We start from the raw sequence: 17,157 nt of genomic DNA on the forward strand, positions 1-17,157 counted from the left end.
CAGGCGTTGATGGAAAATCCTGCCCGGAGGTGACTCACAGCTCTGAAAGCCGGGGGAGGAATTGTAAAAGCTGCTGATGTGCTCTGAGAAAGCAGGTGGAACCAGCACGTTTTGCCCAGAGCTCCAGCACCACCTTAGAATCATAGAATTGGTTTGGTTGGAAAAGACCTTTAAGATCGTTGAGTCCACCCGCTCCCCCACCCCTGGCCCTGCCCCACGTCCTGAGAACCTCATGTCCGTCTGTCCAGCCCTCCAGGGATGGTGACTCCAGCACTGCCCCGGGCAGCCTGTTCCAGTGCCCTACAGCCCTTTGGGGAAGAAATTGTTCCTCATATCCAGCCTTGGCTGCCCCTTTGCTGGTGTCACCTCCCGGATGGCCCTCGAGCCCCAGTGGTGCCCTGCGTGTCCTCCATCGCAGGGACAGAGCGCGGGGACATTTGGGATGGCCCCCGGTGGCAGGAGAAGCTGCTCGCGGCTGTTGCTCACTGTGAGTCAAGGCTCCGCTTGCCCCGTGCAATCGCAGATAAGCGCCTCTCTTCCTATTGCCAAACCCTGGGGCCATTTACACCATCCAAAATGAATTTCCAACTTAGTCTTTCTCTACAGTCTCTCATCACACTGGAGCAAAAGTCTCCAGCAAGGAGAGAGCTGGCTGAGGCTCAGCACCCACCAGTTTGCCCGTCAGCAGGATTGAAGCGGGAGCCATGGCTGAGCGCCGGGCAGCCGGCAAGAGCCGGCGCTTGGGCTCCAGCCGGCGCAAGCAGCTGCACAACAGCTCCGGTGAGACCCCAGCACCAGCCCCCAGCCCCGGCGAGGAGCCGCCATGGGCATCCGAAATAGCGCAGAGGGTGCAGGAGCTCCTCAGGGAGCGGGACAAGGAGCAGGCGGGGTTCATCACCCGCTCGGACATGCAGGTAAGGGATGGGGATGTCTTCTTGGGTCAAATGCCACCGAGGTGGCTGGATGATGGGGAGGTTTTTCCCCTCCTGATTTGTTTTGCTTTTAGAAGTTGCAGGAGGAGGATTTCCCGTGCAGCACGGAGGAGCTGGAGCTCATCTTCGATGGGCTGGATGCTGCCGGCACCGGGCGGTTGAGCACCGAGGAGTTCACTGCCGGGCTCCGTAAGTGCCGGCACAACAGCCCTGAGCAGCCTGGGCTGATCCTGGACATGGCCCCCGCGCTTTTCTGGGGGGACCTGAAACGTTGCCATTGCTGAGTGGCAGATGATGGCCCAGAAACTGTCCCCATGGCTGGGTGTCAGCCCATGGTTCCCCTAGTGAGGGGTCCCATTGTGCCAAAGTGGCTTGTTGGAGCCCTGGGGTGGGAAGTGTCGGGGTTTGGGCTTCGCCGTTGCCCCGGGCGGGCACTGAGGGTTTGGTGTGTCTGTCGGCAGGGCAGTTCCTCAGCTCCCAAAAAGCTGCCAGGGACCATCGCCGGCGCAAAACAGCATCCCGGAGGGTCCGCTTGGCCATCCCCAGTGTGATGTTGGAGGGGGCGGACAGCGAGGAGCAGAGACACTTCGCTGCTTTTATGGACCAGCTGGGCACAGACAACGTCTCTGAAGAGTAAGCTGCCCTGTTTGGCACCCATGGGTGTCCTGCAGGATGGGGCAGAGCTGCCCAAGGGGGACACGCTTGGGGCAAGAGAGCCCAGAAAGGGCTTGGAGGTGTCTTTGGCCAAGCGCTGGAGCAAGGGACAGGATCACAGTCACCCCCGTGCTCTTCTGTCCCTGAGGACCATACATCCTGAACGGTGTGAGCTAAATGACCTAGGACCCCACAGCCAGCCTGGATTTGGGGGTCCTGGGAGGATGGTCCCCACAAAACACCCTCTCCCTGCAGACAGATCTGGCAGCTCTGGGTGAAGCTCCGGCAGGACGAACCTCAGCTCCTGGGAAACCTGGAGGAGTTTCTGGCCAAGATGAGGCACCGCATCCAAGAAGCCAGGAGCAAGAAGGAGGCTTTGGAGGAGACTCTGAACAAGTGAGTCACCCCAGGGCCATGGAGAAGGACGGGGACGGGGACAGGGACAGGGAATGGGGCTCCCTGCTCCCCCAGCCATGGTGACGCACCCAAGGGAGGAGAAACCTGGGTGCTTTCAGCATTGCAGAGATTTTGCTGGGAGACGATGTTTGGGGTTGGGCTCCCTCTACAGTCACACATGGGATGACAAAAGTGCCGGACTGGGACTTCTGGACACGTCCTTGTTGGGCGAACCCCCCCTGGCAAACCGGCTGCAGCACGTGGGTCCCATGGGCAATGGGGTGATCCCAGGGACCTGTACCCGGTGCAGCAGGGTCTGACCCACCCCCGGCCTTGCTGTGCCCCCCAGGTGTGTGGCCGAGCATGAGCAGGAGGTGCAGCAGCTCTGCGAGACCCTGGAGCTGCAGATCCAGGAGGAGCGGCAGCGGCTGCAGCAGGAGGTGGGTCCGTGGCTGCTGCTCACCCCAGAGGGGTCCCAGCACCCCAAGCCCCCATGGCAGCTCCCAGCAGGTGCCAACATCCTTGTTGCCATCCCAGAGCATGGCCCGGAGCCACCAGCACAGCGTGGAGCTGCAGCGAGCGCTGGATGCCAGTGAGAGGGAGGCGCAGCGCTTGGTCATGGCACAGATGGAGGTGAGGTGGCCCCAGCTCCTGGTCCCCCATCATGTGTAAGGGGTCTCTGGGCTGTGCATGCAGCAGCAACACTGTGACAGCTGATCCCGGCCCTTGATGCAGGCTGTCACACAGGACCTCTCCTTTGCCACCTTCACATGGTGTGAATCTGGGGGTTGTCCTGTACAGTGACATGAGTGGGACTCAATAATCCTTGTGGGTCCCTTCCAACTGGGGATATTCTGTGATTCTGTGACCTCCATCCCCACGTTCCCCTCCATCCCCAGAGCAGCCACGTTGACTTTCCCACCCGCCACTCTAGAGGAGATGGTTATCCACCATTCCTTGGCCTGGCTCTCCCGGGGGTTGTGGTGGGGTGCGAGTGTCCTGGTTGCTGTCCCGCAGCTGGAGACGCGGTGCCGCAGCCTCCGCAGCACGCAGCAAGCTGCCAGCGCCGAAAACCAGCAGCTGGAGGAGAGTAACCGGGTGCTGGAGGATCGTCTGCGGCTCCTCCACCGGCAGCTCCAGCAGACCCACGAGCGCCTGAGGACCACGAGGGCCGCGGTGGCTCTGGAGGATGTGGAGGAGATGGGGTGAGCAGCTGAGTGACCAGCATCTCCCTCCTGAGGGTTGCGGTGGGTAGGGAATGAGTTTGATGGGTCTCAGCCACTGTGGTGGTCTCCACAGTGCAGATTAATCAAGGTTTGCTGTGAAAAGCATCAGAAAAACAGCCAGGAGTGTGAGCACTGTGCACTGAACGTGTCCCTGTAAGGCAGTGCCAGCAGAGATGGGGACGTCCTTCACCCAGAAGGACCCAACCAGGGTCTGTGGGTTTTGCTGTCCTGCTCCAGCCCATCGCTGCCTCTGGGGCTGAGGGCAACCCTGGGGCAGGGATGGACACAGTGAAGAGGATGCAACCGCCTTTGACCCCTGTGCTCTGTGTTTGCAGGGACAGAGCGGTGGCAGAGCTGCCTGGTGAGGTGCCCCTGTCCCCACAGGTACTTCAGCTGGGTTTGTGGGGATGGGATGGGATGGGATGGGATGGGATGGGATGGGGTGTCTGTGCTGTTCACCTTGGGTCTGCCGGGAACTCCAAGAGCACAGTCCTGCAGCAGCAGTGGTGCCTTCCCTAGAATCTTTCTCAAACTGATGCTTGGGGTAGCAGCACGTTAGTTCTGACACCCCGAAGATCTTGGGTGGGTATTTCTGGATACCTGCTGGAGAGCTCAGCATCATTTCACACGGATACGCTTCCTTGCCAAGCGCTTTTCTCTCTTTTCTTCCCACCCTGTTCACTGCAGATGGGGCCGGAGAAGAGCGAGAAGCACCGCTCCGAGATGCGCATCAGGCTGGGGTCTCAGAGCACCAAACCCAAGAGCACCCACCAAGTGTAAGGGGTCCTGGGCAACAGCTGCTGCTCCAGCTCATGCCCTCGACATCTGTGAGCTGGTACCGAGCACCCAAATCCTCCACCCTCCCCAAGCAAAACAATATTTATTCCTTTCAAAACAAACTCAAGTTGTTCCAGGAGATGTTGAGGTCAGAAATTAAGGAACAATTCTTCGCCGGTACCTGCCCAGGTGGATGGGAGGGAGCTGCAGCCTGATCCAGGGGCTGGGCTGACCCCTCTGACCTCCATTTTCTGCCCTTTCCAGGGTTTGGGAGAAGCTGCCAGCAGAAATCAGCGTTTTGGGAGCCCCGCGGAGAGCAAGCTCCACGGAAGAGGAGCCCTTCCCAGAACGTCTGAAAGAGGAACGCTTGTCTGACCAAAGCTCTTTGCTAAGAGAGATGAATGAAGCAATAGCAGCTCTGAGCAAACATCTGAAGTCACCAGTCCTGGGTGCACCCCCTGCACCCACAGACGCTGCCCGTCACCCCCAGGACGATGCTGAGCCCCAAACGGAACCGGAGGCAGACACAGCCCATGGTGCAACCCCCAGGGGCCAGCGAGAGACCCTCCTCGGCCACATCGGTCTTGAGGCGTTTGAAGGAGACTTGAAAAAGGGACCAGCTGCAGCTGAGCTTCGCGCTGCAGACGTGACACAGGCTGGTGCGTCCGTGGGAGCCGGGAACCGCAGGGCTGAGGAGCCGCGGGCAGAGCAGGGACAGAGCCCGGAGGAGGCACAGAGGATGTTATTCCTGCAAGGAAAGGGCACTGGGGTGAAGGAGCTGATGGTAGAGGCAGCTGAGCATCTGCAGGGAGCACCGGGAGGGAGCGTGGAGGCAGGAGAGCAGTTGGTGGAGGTGGAAGGAGAAGGATGGATGCAGGAAAAAGAAGGCTGGGGAAAGGAACAGCTCCCGGGGGAAGCTGAGGAAGTGGCAGTAAATCAGGGAGAAAATCTGCAGGCAGGTCTGGGGGCACCTGAGGCTGGGCAGGCAGGTCTAGCAGCGGGACGGCAGCTTGTCACCCATGAGCTTGGCCCGGCTGTGGAAGAGTGTGCGCAGCCCTCGGGTAAAACTCCGGGAGAAGAGGCTGACCCCCCATCCGGGCTCTCCCAGAAGATTGAAATAGAGCCTGGAGAGCGCATGGAGCCAGAACCACCATCCTGGGATGAGGCGCAAATGCGAGCAGCCCAGGGGGACACTGTCCTCCCCAGGGTAACAGTGGCTCCTGACCCTGGGGTGCTGGAGGAGGAGTGTGTCAGTGTGGAGGTGCATCCCTGGGGAGAGACCTCGGATGCCGCCGTGCTGGCAGCCCCAGCTCAGCACGGAGGGAGCAGCGGAGCTGGGATGGAGGATGGGGAGATGGAGGGACCGCAGCCACGGGGTGAGTCTGTGACGGGGGCCACAGCGCGGGGGCTGAGAGCGGGTGCGGAGGTGCCACCCGCCGATGTGCAGGAAGGCAGAATGGGAACAGATGTGCAACCGCTGGAGGCCCAGGGCAGCCATGCCAACGTGCAGCTGTGTGCAGAGGTGGAGGCAGCTCTGCAGCCCCCGGGTGAGGCCGGGTCCTCGGGGACACAGCCTGGGGGGAGCGTGGCTCCAGATGTGCAACCGCTGGAGGAGGGTGATGAAGCAGAGTTAGGGCTGGGGGAGGAAACGGGTGCTGCTGCGGTGCACAGTGAGAGCCCTTCCCCAGCAGAAACAACTGTGGTGAGCCCAGACCTGGGTGGGCTGTTCCCAGTTAAGGCTCAGGCACTGGAACTGGTCGGGGCAGAGGAATCCCAGACAGACATGCGTGGGGATCCCAGTCCAGAAGACCCCCAGGGAGGGGAGGATGGAGCAGCCATGCAGCTCGGGGATGAGGGTGAGGATGGGGGACGAGGGCAGGGTGAGCGTGGGCTGCAACAGGAGCCTGTGCTCAATCTGCAGGGAGCAGGAGCCGGGCAGGGAGAGGCGGCTGGAGCAGGCGCGGAACCTCGGGAGCTGGAGAACCAGGGCACTGATATCAATGGGCAGCTGACTGCAGAGGTGGACGAGCTCAAATCAACCCCAGGAGGGAGCGCAGAGACAGATCTGCAGCAGTTGAGTGAGGCCGGCTCCCTGGATACAGAACAGGGAGGGAACACGGCTCCAGATGTGCAACCCTTGGATCAGGTTGATAAACCAGAGTCAGTGGAAATGGTGGAGTCAGAGGACTCCTGGGCAGACATGCAGCTGCGTGGGGGTGCCAGCCCAGAAAGTCCCCAAGGAGGCGGGGTCCATGCAGCTGTACATCTCACAGAGGAGGCTGAGGATGAGGCACAAGGGCAGGGTGAGCATGGGCTGCAACAGGACCCTGTGCTTCACCCCGATGGCGTGACCCCTGGGCATGGAGAGGGGGCTCCTGGAGGTGTGCAGCCCCCTGAGGAGGCTGAGAGCCGGGGCAGGCTGCAGGACCAGAGCACTGGGGCAAACGTGCAGCTGCTGACAGAGACAGATGAGCTCAAACCAAGCCCAGGAGGGAACATGGAGGCAGATCTGTGGCTCTGGAGTGAGACCAGCTCCTTGGACACAGAGCAGGGAGGGAATGTGGCTCCAGATGTGCAACCCCTGGCTCAGGTCAACAAACCAGAGTTAGTGGAAACGGTGCAGTCAGAGGATTCTGGGGCAGATGCGCATCTGCAGGGGGGGCTCAGCCCAGAAGGCCCAAGGGAAGGGGGGGCTGGAGCAGCCGTGTGGCTCAGGGAGGAGGCTGGGGATGGGGCACCAGGGCAGGGTGAGCGTGAGCTGCCCCTTGAGCTTGTGCTCAATACACAGGCAGAGGGGGCTGGGGCAGGTGTGCAAGTGTGGGAAGAGGCTGTAATGCTGGACATGCTGGAGGACCAGCGCACCGGTGTCAATGTCCAGCTGCTTATGGAGGCAGAAGACCTCAAATCCACCTCGGGAGGGAGCACGGGGGCAGATGTGACACCTCTGGGTGCAGATGGGATGCGGAAAGCGGCACAGAGCCAGAGTCCTGGCTTGGAGGCAGCTCTGTGTGCAGCTCACAGCGAGGGGAATGCTGGTGAACGTGTGTCCCCTCTGGCTGAGGAACTGTCACATCCCAAGCATGCTGCTGCTGCTGAGGGTCCTGTGCTGGGAGCACTCACTGGTCCCAATGGGCAGATCCTGGAGGGCACCCAGACACTGGAAATACTGCAGGGAGAGAGGGCTGAAGCAGAGGAGAGGCCTTTGGATGGAGCTCAAGGTCTGGAAGGGGTGCAGGCAGAGAGGCTGGAGGCAGGAGCAAGGATTTTGGCTGAAACTCAGAGTTTAGGGATAAAGCAGGGCTGTGATGATGGTGAATCTGTGCTGGCATCCCCAGTCTCCAAGGTGACATTGCAATCCAGCATGCTAAAGCTGGAAACGATGATGCAGGAGGATGTTCTCATTCCAGATGTGTGGCAGCCAGGTGCTTCGGGACAGGCGGCCCAAAGCAAGCTCCAGGAGCAAGACTCAGGACAGGCAGATAACATGAGTCTTCACACAGTTTCCCAGCAGCCAGAGAAGCTGCCACACATGATGGAAATGGAGCAGGCAGATGGACCTTCTGAGCATCCAAAACAAGAGGTGCCACCAGCATCAACCCTTCGCACAAGGGTGCAGCAAGAGGGAGATGCTGGCAATGATCAGCTGGAGATGGTCCCTGGAGACAGCTCTCTGGGGGGTGCAGCCAACAGCAGCACGCAGCCTCAACAGCAGCTCTTGGGAGAACAGAGCGGAGACCTCAACTTTGCTCTGCGGCAGAAGCAGCGAGAGGTTGGGCAGAACACAAGGCAGGAAGGCAAGGCCAGCGCAGGAGAGCCAGGGGCCACGGCTGCAGGTGGGGCAGGAGCTGCTCCAGGAGGTTCTCCTGAAGTTTCCCCAGACCCAGACCACCTCTTCAACGTGCTGTTCGTCGGGGATTCCCACGTGGGCAAAACATCCTTCCTGTACCGCTTGCACGCCGACACCTTCAACCCGCACCTCACCGCCACAGTAGGTGGGTCTCCTCCAGCTCCTCTCCAGCTTGGCTCTGCCCATACTGGGTCACCTTCACCATCCCCTTTCCTCCACCTCACGAGCTGCTGCTGATCACTCCACCCATGCTACAGCTCATGCCAAGCGTCCTACACATGTCACTAAGGACCATGTCAGGCCACCAGCCTCACACACCTGGAAGCTCCTGAGCAGGCAATGCTGGTCCTCCTTGCCCTTTCTGGGACACCAATACTAATGGCTCTAGTGCTTTTCTCTCTGCTTTGCTTTTTCCCTATATTCTCCTCCTTTAACCAACCTCGTTTTTCTCATCATGAGATTAGAGATCTCTCTAAAATCTGGCTATCGAAGATCTAAAAGCTGGAGGTTCACTCAGAACCAGCCCACTTGAGCTGCAGCCTCAGACCACACCTGCACCATGTGCCCCTTCCATCCCTCCTTCCATCCCTCCTTCCATCCCTCCTTCCATCCCTCCTTCCATCCCTCCTTCCATCCCTCCTTCCATCCCTCCTTCCATCCCTCCATTCTCTGTCACAGGCATGACCTCTACAGTACCAAAATATCCCTTTTTGTGTCTCCTAGGACTGGATTATCAGGTAAAAAACTTCATTGTGGACAACAGGCGCTTTGCTCTCCGCCTGTGGGACTCAGCTGGCCAAGAAAGGTGAGGTGCTGGGCTGCCACTTATGGAGAGTGACCTGTAGTTTCCTTGTTTCCCTGGTAGTTTAGGGGAAATCAATGTTCTTGGCTTTGCTAAGCAAAGGAGGGGTTGTTTAAGAAGGGACTCTGTACAGTGTATGAGCTGATAAAGAATAATGAAGGAAGTAATTAAGATAAAAAAGAAGCACTCCGGCTGTTCGTACAGCCTCTGTGATCAGGACAGGAGCGAAATCTGGGGTTTGCCTTTTTTGCAGACACACATTTCCAGCTTTCTCACTGGGATTTCAGATCGTTCCTGGGCGAAACCCCCTCAGACCCCGTCAGTGACCATTTGCACTGTCCGCAGGTACCGCAGCATCACCAAGCAGTTCTTCCGCAAGGCGGACGGGGTCGTGCTGATGTACGACATCACCTCGGAATATTCCTTCTCGGACATGCGGTACTGGCTGAGCTGCATCCAGGTGGGTGAGGAAGGACAATCTCCTCTGTCCCCGACTTCTGGGAGCTTTTCTAAAGTTAAAAACCAGTGCAGAGGAACAGAAAACACTGCAAGTGACTTTGATAACGCTTTGAAATCAAGAGCAACCTGCTTTGATTCCTGGGAAATTGAGGGTAACTCGTGTCTTATTAAAAACTTCTTAGAGAGTTCCAGTTAAATACAATATCAATATTTTAAAACACTGGAACAAAATGGGATGTCGCTTTGCTCGGTGCCTGTAAATCCCAGCCAGACCATCTTCTGAAGGGCTCCCCAAGTTGAACACAAAGTGAGTTCATTACAAGGGGGTTTTAGAAGGTTTTTAAGCTAGTTTAAGGATTTCGGGCTATGTTATCAGCCCAAATCCACAGGCACCCTTCACGGTGCTCCAGGATGTGTTGAGACAGCATGGACGGCCGCGATTCACAGGAGATTCAGATGCTGTCCTGATCCTCCCCTCTTTCATTGCTCAGGAAGGAGCAGAAGATGGAGTCGCTATTTTGCTTCTCGGGAACAAAACCGACTGTGCTGCACAGAGACAGGTCCCTACGGAGGAGGGGGAACGCTTGGCCAAGGTAGGTCCACCCAAGCTGGGCAAGGATGGATGGATGGATGGATGGATGGATGGATGGAGAAGTATCTCACCTTCACCAACTTAATATTGAAATTTATGGGATTTGGACCAGTATCCACTGACCAGTTTCACAAATGGAGGAGGCAGAACAAGGAGTTAGATGCTGTTTACTCCCATAATAAACTATTCCAATGCAAGAATATGATGTTTCTATTTGGGCTCCGTGTCTTCCAGGAGCATCAGCTCATGTTTTACGAATGCAGCGCTGCCTCGGGCCACAACGTCTCCGAGTCCATGGTCAGCTTCATCAGGTGAGGCACGTGCTTGGATTTTGCCGCCTGCTCTGAATTTAATGGGCTTCCTCCTGCTTTTTTTTGTTTTCTAACACCAAATGCTGCTGTGTTCCCATCACCAGAGACTCCACGTGCCCAAATGTCGGGGAAAACTCAGAGCAGCATGTGTATGGTGGGGATGAACCGGAGATAAGTGCTGGGAAATGTCACCTGAAACAGCATTGCAAGGAGATTAACAAAACCCTTTTCAGGGTGCTGATTTTTATTTTCCCCCTACGCTGACTGGAATAAATTCCATCTGTGATTTTAGGTTGGCATTTTCGGCAAAGTCCTCGGTCCCCAACTCGTGTTGAGCTGGAAGCTCCTTTCAGCTGTGCTGAGCATCCTCCACCAACACCCATCAGGGCACACAGCACCACGATGTAAATTATGGGGGAAAAACCTGCTGATTCGCTTCCTTTTCTCCCAGGTTGCTCAAAGATCGTGAAGATAAATTGAAGAATAAGGCAGAAGAGGAACCAAAGCCACCTCAGAAGAAAAAGGGCTGCTGCTGGTGACGGGCAGACCACCCTGTTGTGATCTGAAACTGCAGTGACAGCTAGAAAATCATACATACAGACTAAATAAATAAGAATACAAGTGTTATATGTCAGTATTTTTATATATTACATGCGTTGCCTTGTCCCTCAGCAGTTCAACAGCTGTATTTAAAGATAAGAGCAGCACCATTTCAGTCCGATCAACCCCAAAAGGTTATTTTACCGGGTCTGCAATGGTTCCCGTGCAGAGCTGCACGTATGCCAAACCCATCAGATCAGCTTTTCGCCTAAATTCGCTGAGATTATGTGCAGAAGATGCTGCTTTGCCAAATGGCAGCGGGATTGTGCAGGAAAACGTTTTGATTTGCTTGCAAAATAAGGAGTTGAGGTCGCCGAGGCTACGTTCTCCCATTAGATGGCAGCAAATGCAGCGACACCTTCAAATTGCAATGTTTCTGCTGCAAAGAAAGACCGGGAGCTTGAACAGGGCCCAGAGAGATCTACAAAAGAAAAGGCTTCCCAGAACAGCAAAGAGCAAGAAATACCTGTATTGCTCCTCTAGAAATCGTGTCTAGAAAAAAGGATCAAGTTTGTGCCCAAAGGTGTTGCACAAAACAAGTGTTAGTCCACTCCAAACCTCCCCTCCAAACCTGGAAATGAATGTTTTATTGCTCGGTTGAAGGAAATGCCAGGAAGGCAATAAAGCACATTGGAAAACACAGTCAGGGCGCTGCATTTGAAAGCACCTTTCACCGTTAATAATTCACAACCCCAGCGAACGTTCCCACTCCAGAACCAAAGGGAGCGCTCATTTGCAAGCTGTTAAACGCACGCACAAGTATTTGGAGGAGGATCAAGGCCTGAGATATTAATAGCAATGGGGAAATGCATATTTGTTTGGACCGCAGGAATTCTTCTTTAAACCAGGTCGTTTCCCTTTGAGCCCTTTGTAATTCCTCAGGGCACTCCATGAGAATTAGAGGAGCTGGCCCAGCCAAGCCAAGATTAAAAAAGATCTCAGACACCAGCCCGAAGTCCACGGGCGTTTACCACCGTCTCACTTTGATGTGTCCACCTTGGGTATAAAATAACCTGGATGAGCTGCTGACAAGTTGGAACAAACTGTAGTAAAGCTTTCAGTGTCCCAGCCAGCACATCTCAGGTCTCGCCCAGCAGCATCTCCTGGAGTTTCACCCTATTCCCCTCAAAAGGCAGTAAAATCGGGATGCAGGGGCCGTCCCGCATCCCGCGCTGGGATTGACAAGGCAGGAAATCCAAACCTGAGAAGAGGAAGCACTTTTCTTGCAGTGTTTAATTAAAATGCAAAATTCGTCACTGCAGGAAGTTGTTGAGGTTGAGGACATAAACAAGGCTGAGAAACAGACCGAAGAGATACCAAAAAACCCCGCCACAGCCGTGACCAACAGCTGACTCTGAGAATGCATTTAATTGCAGCTAAGGGCTGAATCCCACCTGTGAGAGCTGAGTGAGGCTGGGACCCCTCGCTCCTGCTCTCTTCTGAGCTTTTTGTGCTGGGGGTGGCTCTGGGGAGCTCTACTTGCTCTGTCTCCCAGCCCTTTACTCCTGGAAGCTTTCCCCATGCTTTTTAGGGCTTTCCCCCACTTTTTAGGGGGTTAACATCCCCCGCATGGTCATCGCTTGTCACTCGAGCTGCAGGAAGGCGGATCCGTGTCCCCATGGGGCTGGGGGTAAGTGGGGTTCAGGAGGCACTGGGTGGGTTCTGTGGGGTCTTAGGGATAATGGGGGGTATCTGAGGGTCCAGGTGATTGTTGCGGGGGGGCTGTGGCTAATTGGGGGGCTCAGGCATGTGCTGTGGGGGGGTCCTGAATGTGTTTATGGGTTTAGGTGCGTGCTGGGATGTTTTAGGGCTAGCAGGGGGTGTCTGAATGTGCTGAGGGGGCAAGAGGGGGAATCTGAGTGTTCCAGGGGGGGTCTGGGGATTGTCATGGACTCAGGTGGCTGCTGGGGGGTCTCTTAGGGATGGGTAAGTAGTGAGATAGTGTACCTATTTTGCAAAGTTATACCTAAGGCTTTGTTCCATTTTACTTAGTGTATCACACTAATATGCTTAAACCAACAGAGCCTGTTTATATTTCCAAGCTGTAGGAAAGAGACTCTAGTAGTGCAGCTCCTGTTTTTAAAACCTCAGTCATATTAGTCCCACACACAGCACACTTGAACTATTGCAGAAACTTGTGTGGGTGTGACTCAAATGATTGGTACGGCCCAAATTTTGACACCAGCGTTGGTCTATGTTGTAGGAATAACAGGCCAATTTCTTACCCACTAACCAACGCATAGTCCACAATGGGAAAAGAAGATACACGTGTTGACCCACTACAGTGCAAAAGTTACACAGAAAAGGAAAAAATGGAATGAGTTTTCCAGCCCTAGGTTCTGCTCCAAGTTAGCAAGGATGATGTGCATATGTTTACTTGCCACTCTTCATCTTGTTACTGCTTTCCCTACTGTGTGCTAACGACTTTCTCCTGTAGGAATTTCATTTATTACATAAGCCAAGAGGTAATAAGAAAGAAAAAAACAAAAAAAGATGCCTATGTGGTCTATAGCCTCTTCAGCAAGAATTCAAGGGGGGTGTCGTGTTCTAAATTCGAATGAGCGCTGGGGTGTCTCAGGGCAACTCTGGGCTCCAGTGTAGAGGGCAAGTGTAGAGTCTCGTATCTGGGCAGGAACAACCCCAGGTTCCAGTATAAGTTGGGAATGACCTATTAGAGAGCAGGGTAGGGGAAAGGGACCTGGCGGTCCTGGGGACAGCAGGGTGACCATGAGCCAGCACTGGGCCCTTGTGGCCAGGAAGCCAATGGTACCTGGGGTGGGTTAGAAGGGGGTGGTCAGTAGGTCAGAGAGGTTCTCCTGCCCCTCTGCTCTGCCCTGGGGAGACCACACCTGGAATCTTGTGTCCAGCTGTGGCCCCTCAGTTCCAGCAGGACAGGGAACTGCTGCAGAGTCCAGCGCAGCCACCAAGATGCTGCAGGGAGTGGAGCATCTCCCGTGTGAGGAAAGGCTGAGGGAGCTGGGGCTCTGGAGCTGGACAAGAGGACACTGAGGGGGGACTCATTCCTGGGGATCAATATGGAAAGGGGGAGTGTCAGGAGGATGGAGCCAGGCTCTGCTGGTGACAACCAGTGACAGGACAAGGGGCAATGGGTGCAAACTGGAACATAAAAGGTTCCACTTAAATATGAGAAGCAACTTGTTTGGGGTGAGGGTGTCAGAGCCTGGCCCAGGCTGCCCAGGGGGGTTGTGGAGTCTCCTTCTGTGCAGACATTCCAACCCGCCTGGACACCTTCCTGTGTAACCTCATCTGGGTGTTCCTGCTCCATGGGGGGATTGCACTGGATGAGCTTTCCAGGGCCCTTCACCCCCTGACACCCTGTGACTCCGGTGGTTGTTGAGGGGGCTCTTAGAGCCACGGGGTGTGTGGGGAATGTGGATGTGGGGGTGTCCCCGGGCCCCCGGGGGGTCTGCGGGGTGCCGGGGGTCGCAGGGCCGGGCCATGGCGGAAGCAGGAAGCGCCGGCCCGTCCCCGGTCCCGCCTCCATCGCGGGCGGGAGGAGCCCGGAGCCGGCGGCGGAGCGGGGCAGCCGCCGGGCGGTGCCGGGGTGAGCCCGGGGGACACGGCGCGGGGGTGGCGGGGGGGTCCGGAGCACCGGGCCGGGCTTCGGCCCTTACGCTAGGCCCAGGCCTAGGGGGGGCTCCCTGGGCCTCAGCGGGGCCCTCGCCGGGCGCCCAGCTGCGGGGGTGGGGGGCTGGTTTTTTTGCTTTAATTTATTGATTTTTATATTAAAAAAGAAAATAATCCTAGTTGGAGATGAATCAGGGAGATGCTGTGGTGGGTTCAGGCCCCTCTCGGGGGGGGTTTAGCCCAGGTCGGACCCGGCGCCCCGGGCAGGGCCGGCTGAGGCGCCACAAACCGGGTTAAAGCAGATGAGGATGTGTTTTTATTTATATCGCTGTTTCGGCTTCACCGGCAAGGCGAGTAAGCTTTCCCTTTTAAAGGCTTCTCTGCCAGCATTCCTCTCTAAATAATTACAGTATCTTTAATATTATAGCACCTTGGCTTTCTAAAGCCCGGGTCCAAATGGTGTCGGGTTCAGGGTTGTAGGGGCGCTGGGCTGGAAACCCTTCAGACCAAGAACCGTCGCTATTTACATTTGCAGAGAGAGCTGCTTATTGCTGGAGTTCATAAAAAGCAGCGATACCATTTGTTTTCCCCATTTTAAAAGGCCCGTCTCCGAGGGGCCGCCGAGCACAAGGGACGAGGCTCATTCAGTACGTGCGTGACAGCAAAGCGGGAACAGCAGCCTGTTGTTATTAATTTGTCGGTTGTATTATGGCGATAGGAAGGGGAATAATGGGTTGTTATTTGTTTTTTAAGGCCTCATCTGTTCTCAGAACAATGCGGGAGTGTGATGCCTGATTTCCCAGCTGAGGACACGGGTTATTATTGAGTTTGTCAAGGAGCCAACTTGGGATTTAAGTGTCTGCGGCTTGTAGGGGTTGTCTACAAAGGTATTGAATCAAACGTAGATTGGGGGAGGACTGGGATGTATCGCAGTGTTTTCTCATAGTAGGATGCTGATTCTGCTGTTTGGAAGAGGGGAAATCGCTGTGTTTGACAGCGTTTCTTTAGGGATAATTGTTTTAAGTGGTTCCAGGCACATTCTGTGAGCAGAAGGTTGCTGACTGTGCTGGAGCTGGGCACGAGAGAGCGTCACAGGCGAGAGCTTTGGCACGCAGGAGCCGCAGGAAGCTCGATAACCTTTCAGGGCACCAGTCGCAGTGTCAGGGCAACTAAAGTAATCAGAAAAAACTGGGAGAAAAAAGCATTTAATATCCTGCAGATGTGCTGGCTCTTGCTTGTTACATGAATCAGGGTATTACATAAATGAAAGAGTTAGTAAAGCGGTGTATTGTTTTTATAGAGCCAAATGCGTGCCAGGTGCTTTACAGATGAGAAGAAAAGGTCCCTGCCTTGGAGAGCTGACGATCCATAATGAGCTATTATTGATCAAACCTGCTTTGGGGCAGCTCTGAGAGCCCATGGGGCTGCTCAGCTCGTAAGATCTGGGACAGATATTTGCACAGAACGCAAGGAATGGTGGTAGAACAGGGCCAGGAGCTAATTAACCTGGCAATGTAGTGCAGCGTGTTCTCGTTGCGTGCTTGGGGTTAGGTTTTAATTCGTCGTTTTGCTCCTTTGGTTTTTCTAGGGCTGTGGCTAGATATTTCACACTGATGTTAATATAACATCTGACATTAACTGCTTGGGTTGGATGCTTAGGCAGCTGCTGACCAAACGAATCAGGGTTATTTTTCAGCCAGATAATTTTCCTGATCTGATTCACCGTGTGACCACGTAAATTAATGTGCAAGAGCAGAGCAGGGAGCTGGTCCTGGGGCAGAGAAGCGATTGCTGAAGCTGGTAGTCCTGTTGAAAAGTTTTGGCTTTTTTATCCTCTGAAACGACATACTAGCATTGCAGGAAAAAATATATATATTAAAAATGCCCTTTCTTGAGTTCTGACTTCTTGTAGAAGCTCGAGTGAGTAAAACAGATCTGTGATTTAAAAAGGGGGCTGTGTGCAGAGATCCATGTAAATAGTTATCCAATTCTTGCAGCAGAGCGAGGAGGTGACCGGGGTGAAGCAGCTGGATTCACGAGCTGATTCTCGGTGTCAGGTACTTAGAGGGAAAAGGGCCCAGGGGCCTGATTTCCATTTCCACTGATGATGCTTCGTGTGTTTGTTCCGTGACGCCCCTCAGTCTGTTTGCAGGGCAACGTGTTGCTGAACGCCGGCTCCCCAGAAAGTTTCGGTTGTCCCCCTTGGACCAAGGTTGGAGTTCTCCCAGCTCAGAAACGAGAAGCAGCGCCAGGCCTCACAGATGCTCCCTCTCCCCCAGCAGCGTTTTTCCAAGGCCTCATGTCTCTCTAACAATGGGATTCTCACATTGGCAGCTATTCGCTTATCCGGCAATTTCTTTGCATCTTTTCTTCAGCCCATCTGCTGCTCTGGGTATCATGAGGCTCTGCTTTTGTGGCAGGCAGGAGGAGTGGTAGAGGAACACATTTCATTTTTTGGCACTTTAATGTTGATTGCTCGTAGGTACGTTCTTAGAAGTTTCCCCGTTGAAATTTCACGGTGGGAAATAATTTGCTGTCAAATGCCATTTTTTGTCTGGCATTCACAGTGCGACTCTTGCTACGGTATTTAGTTCTGTGGCATTTGTGCAGGTGAATGACCTGCAGGCAAACGTTGCGAGGAACGCAGGATCTTCTGTTGCCTGCAGAGCACGCTGCTATCACGTTACTGTTACTCAATAATCGGTTGGCCTGGACTTTGGGTTGTGAAAATTTAAACAAATTGTAGTCTGTTGAACTTTGCCTCGCACATACTGGTTATTTCTGTGTCCCGTTCTTATTGCTGATAGGAGATTTAATGAAAACAAATCTACGTTAAAATAAGCGACTGAAATTATAGCGCAGGAGAGCTTAGCCTGGCTACCGTGTGTGCTGATCAGCTTTACATTGCTGGCTCTTGTACGTGGCGAGCAATCGCTTTATGGGATGGATTCGTTTGGAATAGATGAATAAACG

The 17,157-nt window shown here is 54.9% G+C and overlaps 1 protein-coding gene across 1 annotated transcript; it reads left to right on the plus strand.

The window, feature by feature from the left end:
* Positions 1 to 704: 704 nt before the first annotated feature.
* On the plus strand, positions 705 to 10,535 carry RAB44 (RAB44, member RAS oncogene family; the record flags this gene model as incomplete). Its single annotated transcript, XM_080358283.1, has 16 exons — positions 705 to 914; positions 1,007 to 1,121; positions 1,394 to 1,565; positions 1,842 to 1,982; positions 2,332 to 2,422; positions 2,520 to 2,615; positions 3,000 to 3,187; positions 3,544 to 3,592; positions 3,896 to 3,984; positions 4,250 to 5,360; positions 7,374 to 7,977; positions 8,556 to 8,637; positions 8,980 to 9,094; positions 9,585 to 9,686; positions 9,920 to 9,996; positions 10,448 to 10,535. The coding sequence occupies 16 exons, from the start codon at positions 705 to 707 to the stop codon at positions 10,533 to 10,535; spliced, it is 3,330 nt and encodes a 1,109-aa protein (XP_080214409.1).
* Positions 10,536 to 17,157: the final 6,622 nt, after the last annotated feature.

Source organism: Nesoenas mayeri (assembly GCF_963082525.1).
Source record: "Nesoenas mayeri genome assembly, chromosome: 23".
Lineage (NCBI taxonomy): Eukaryota > Metazoa > Chordata > Aves > Columbiformes > Columbidae > Nesoenas > Nesoenas mayeri.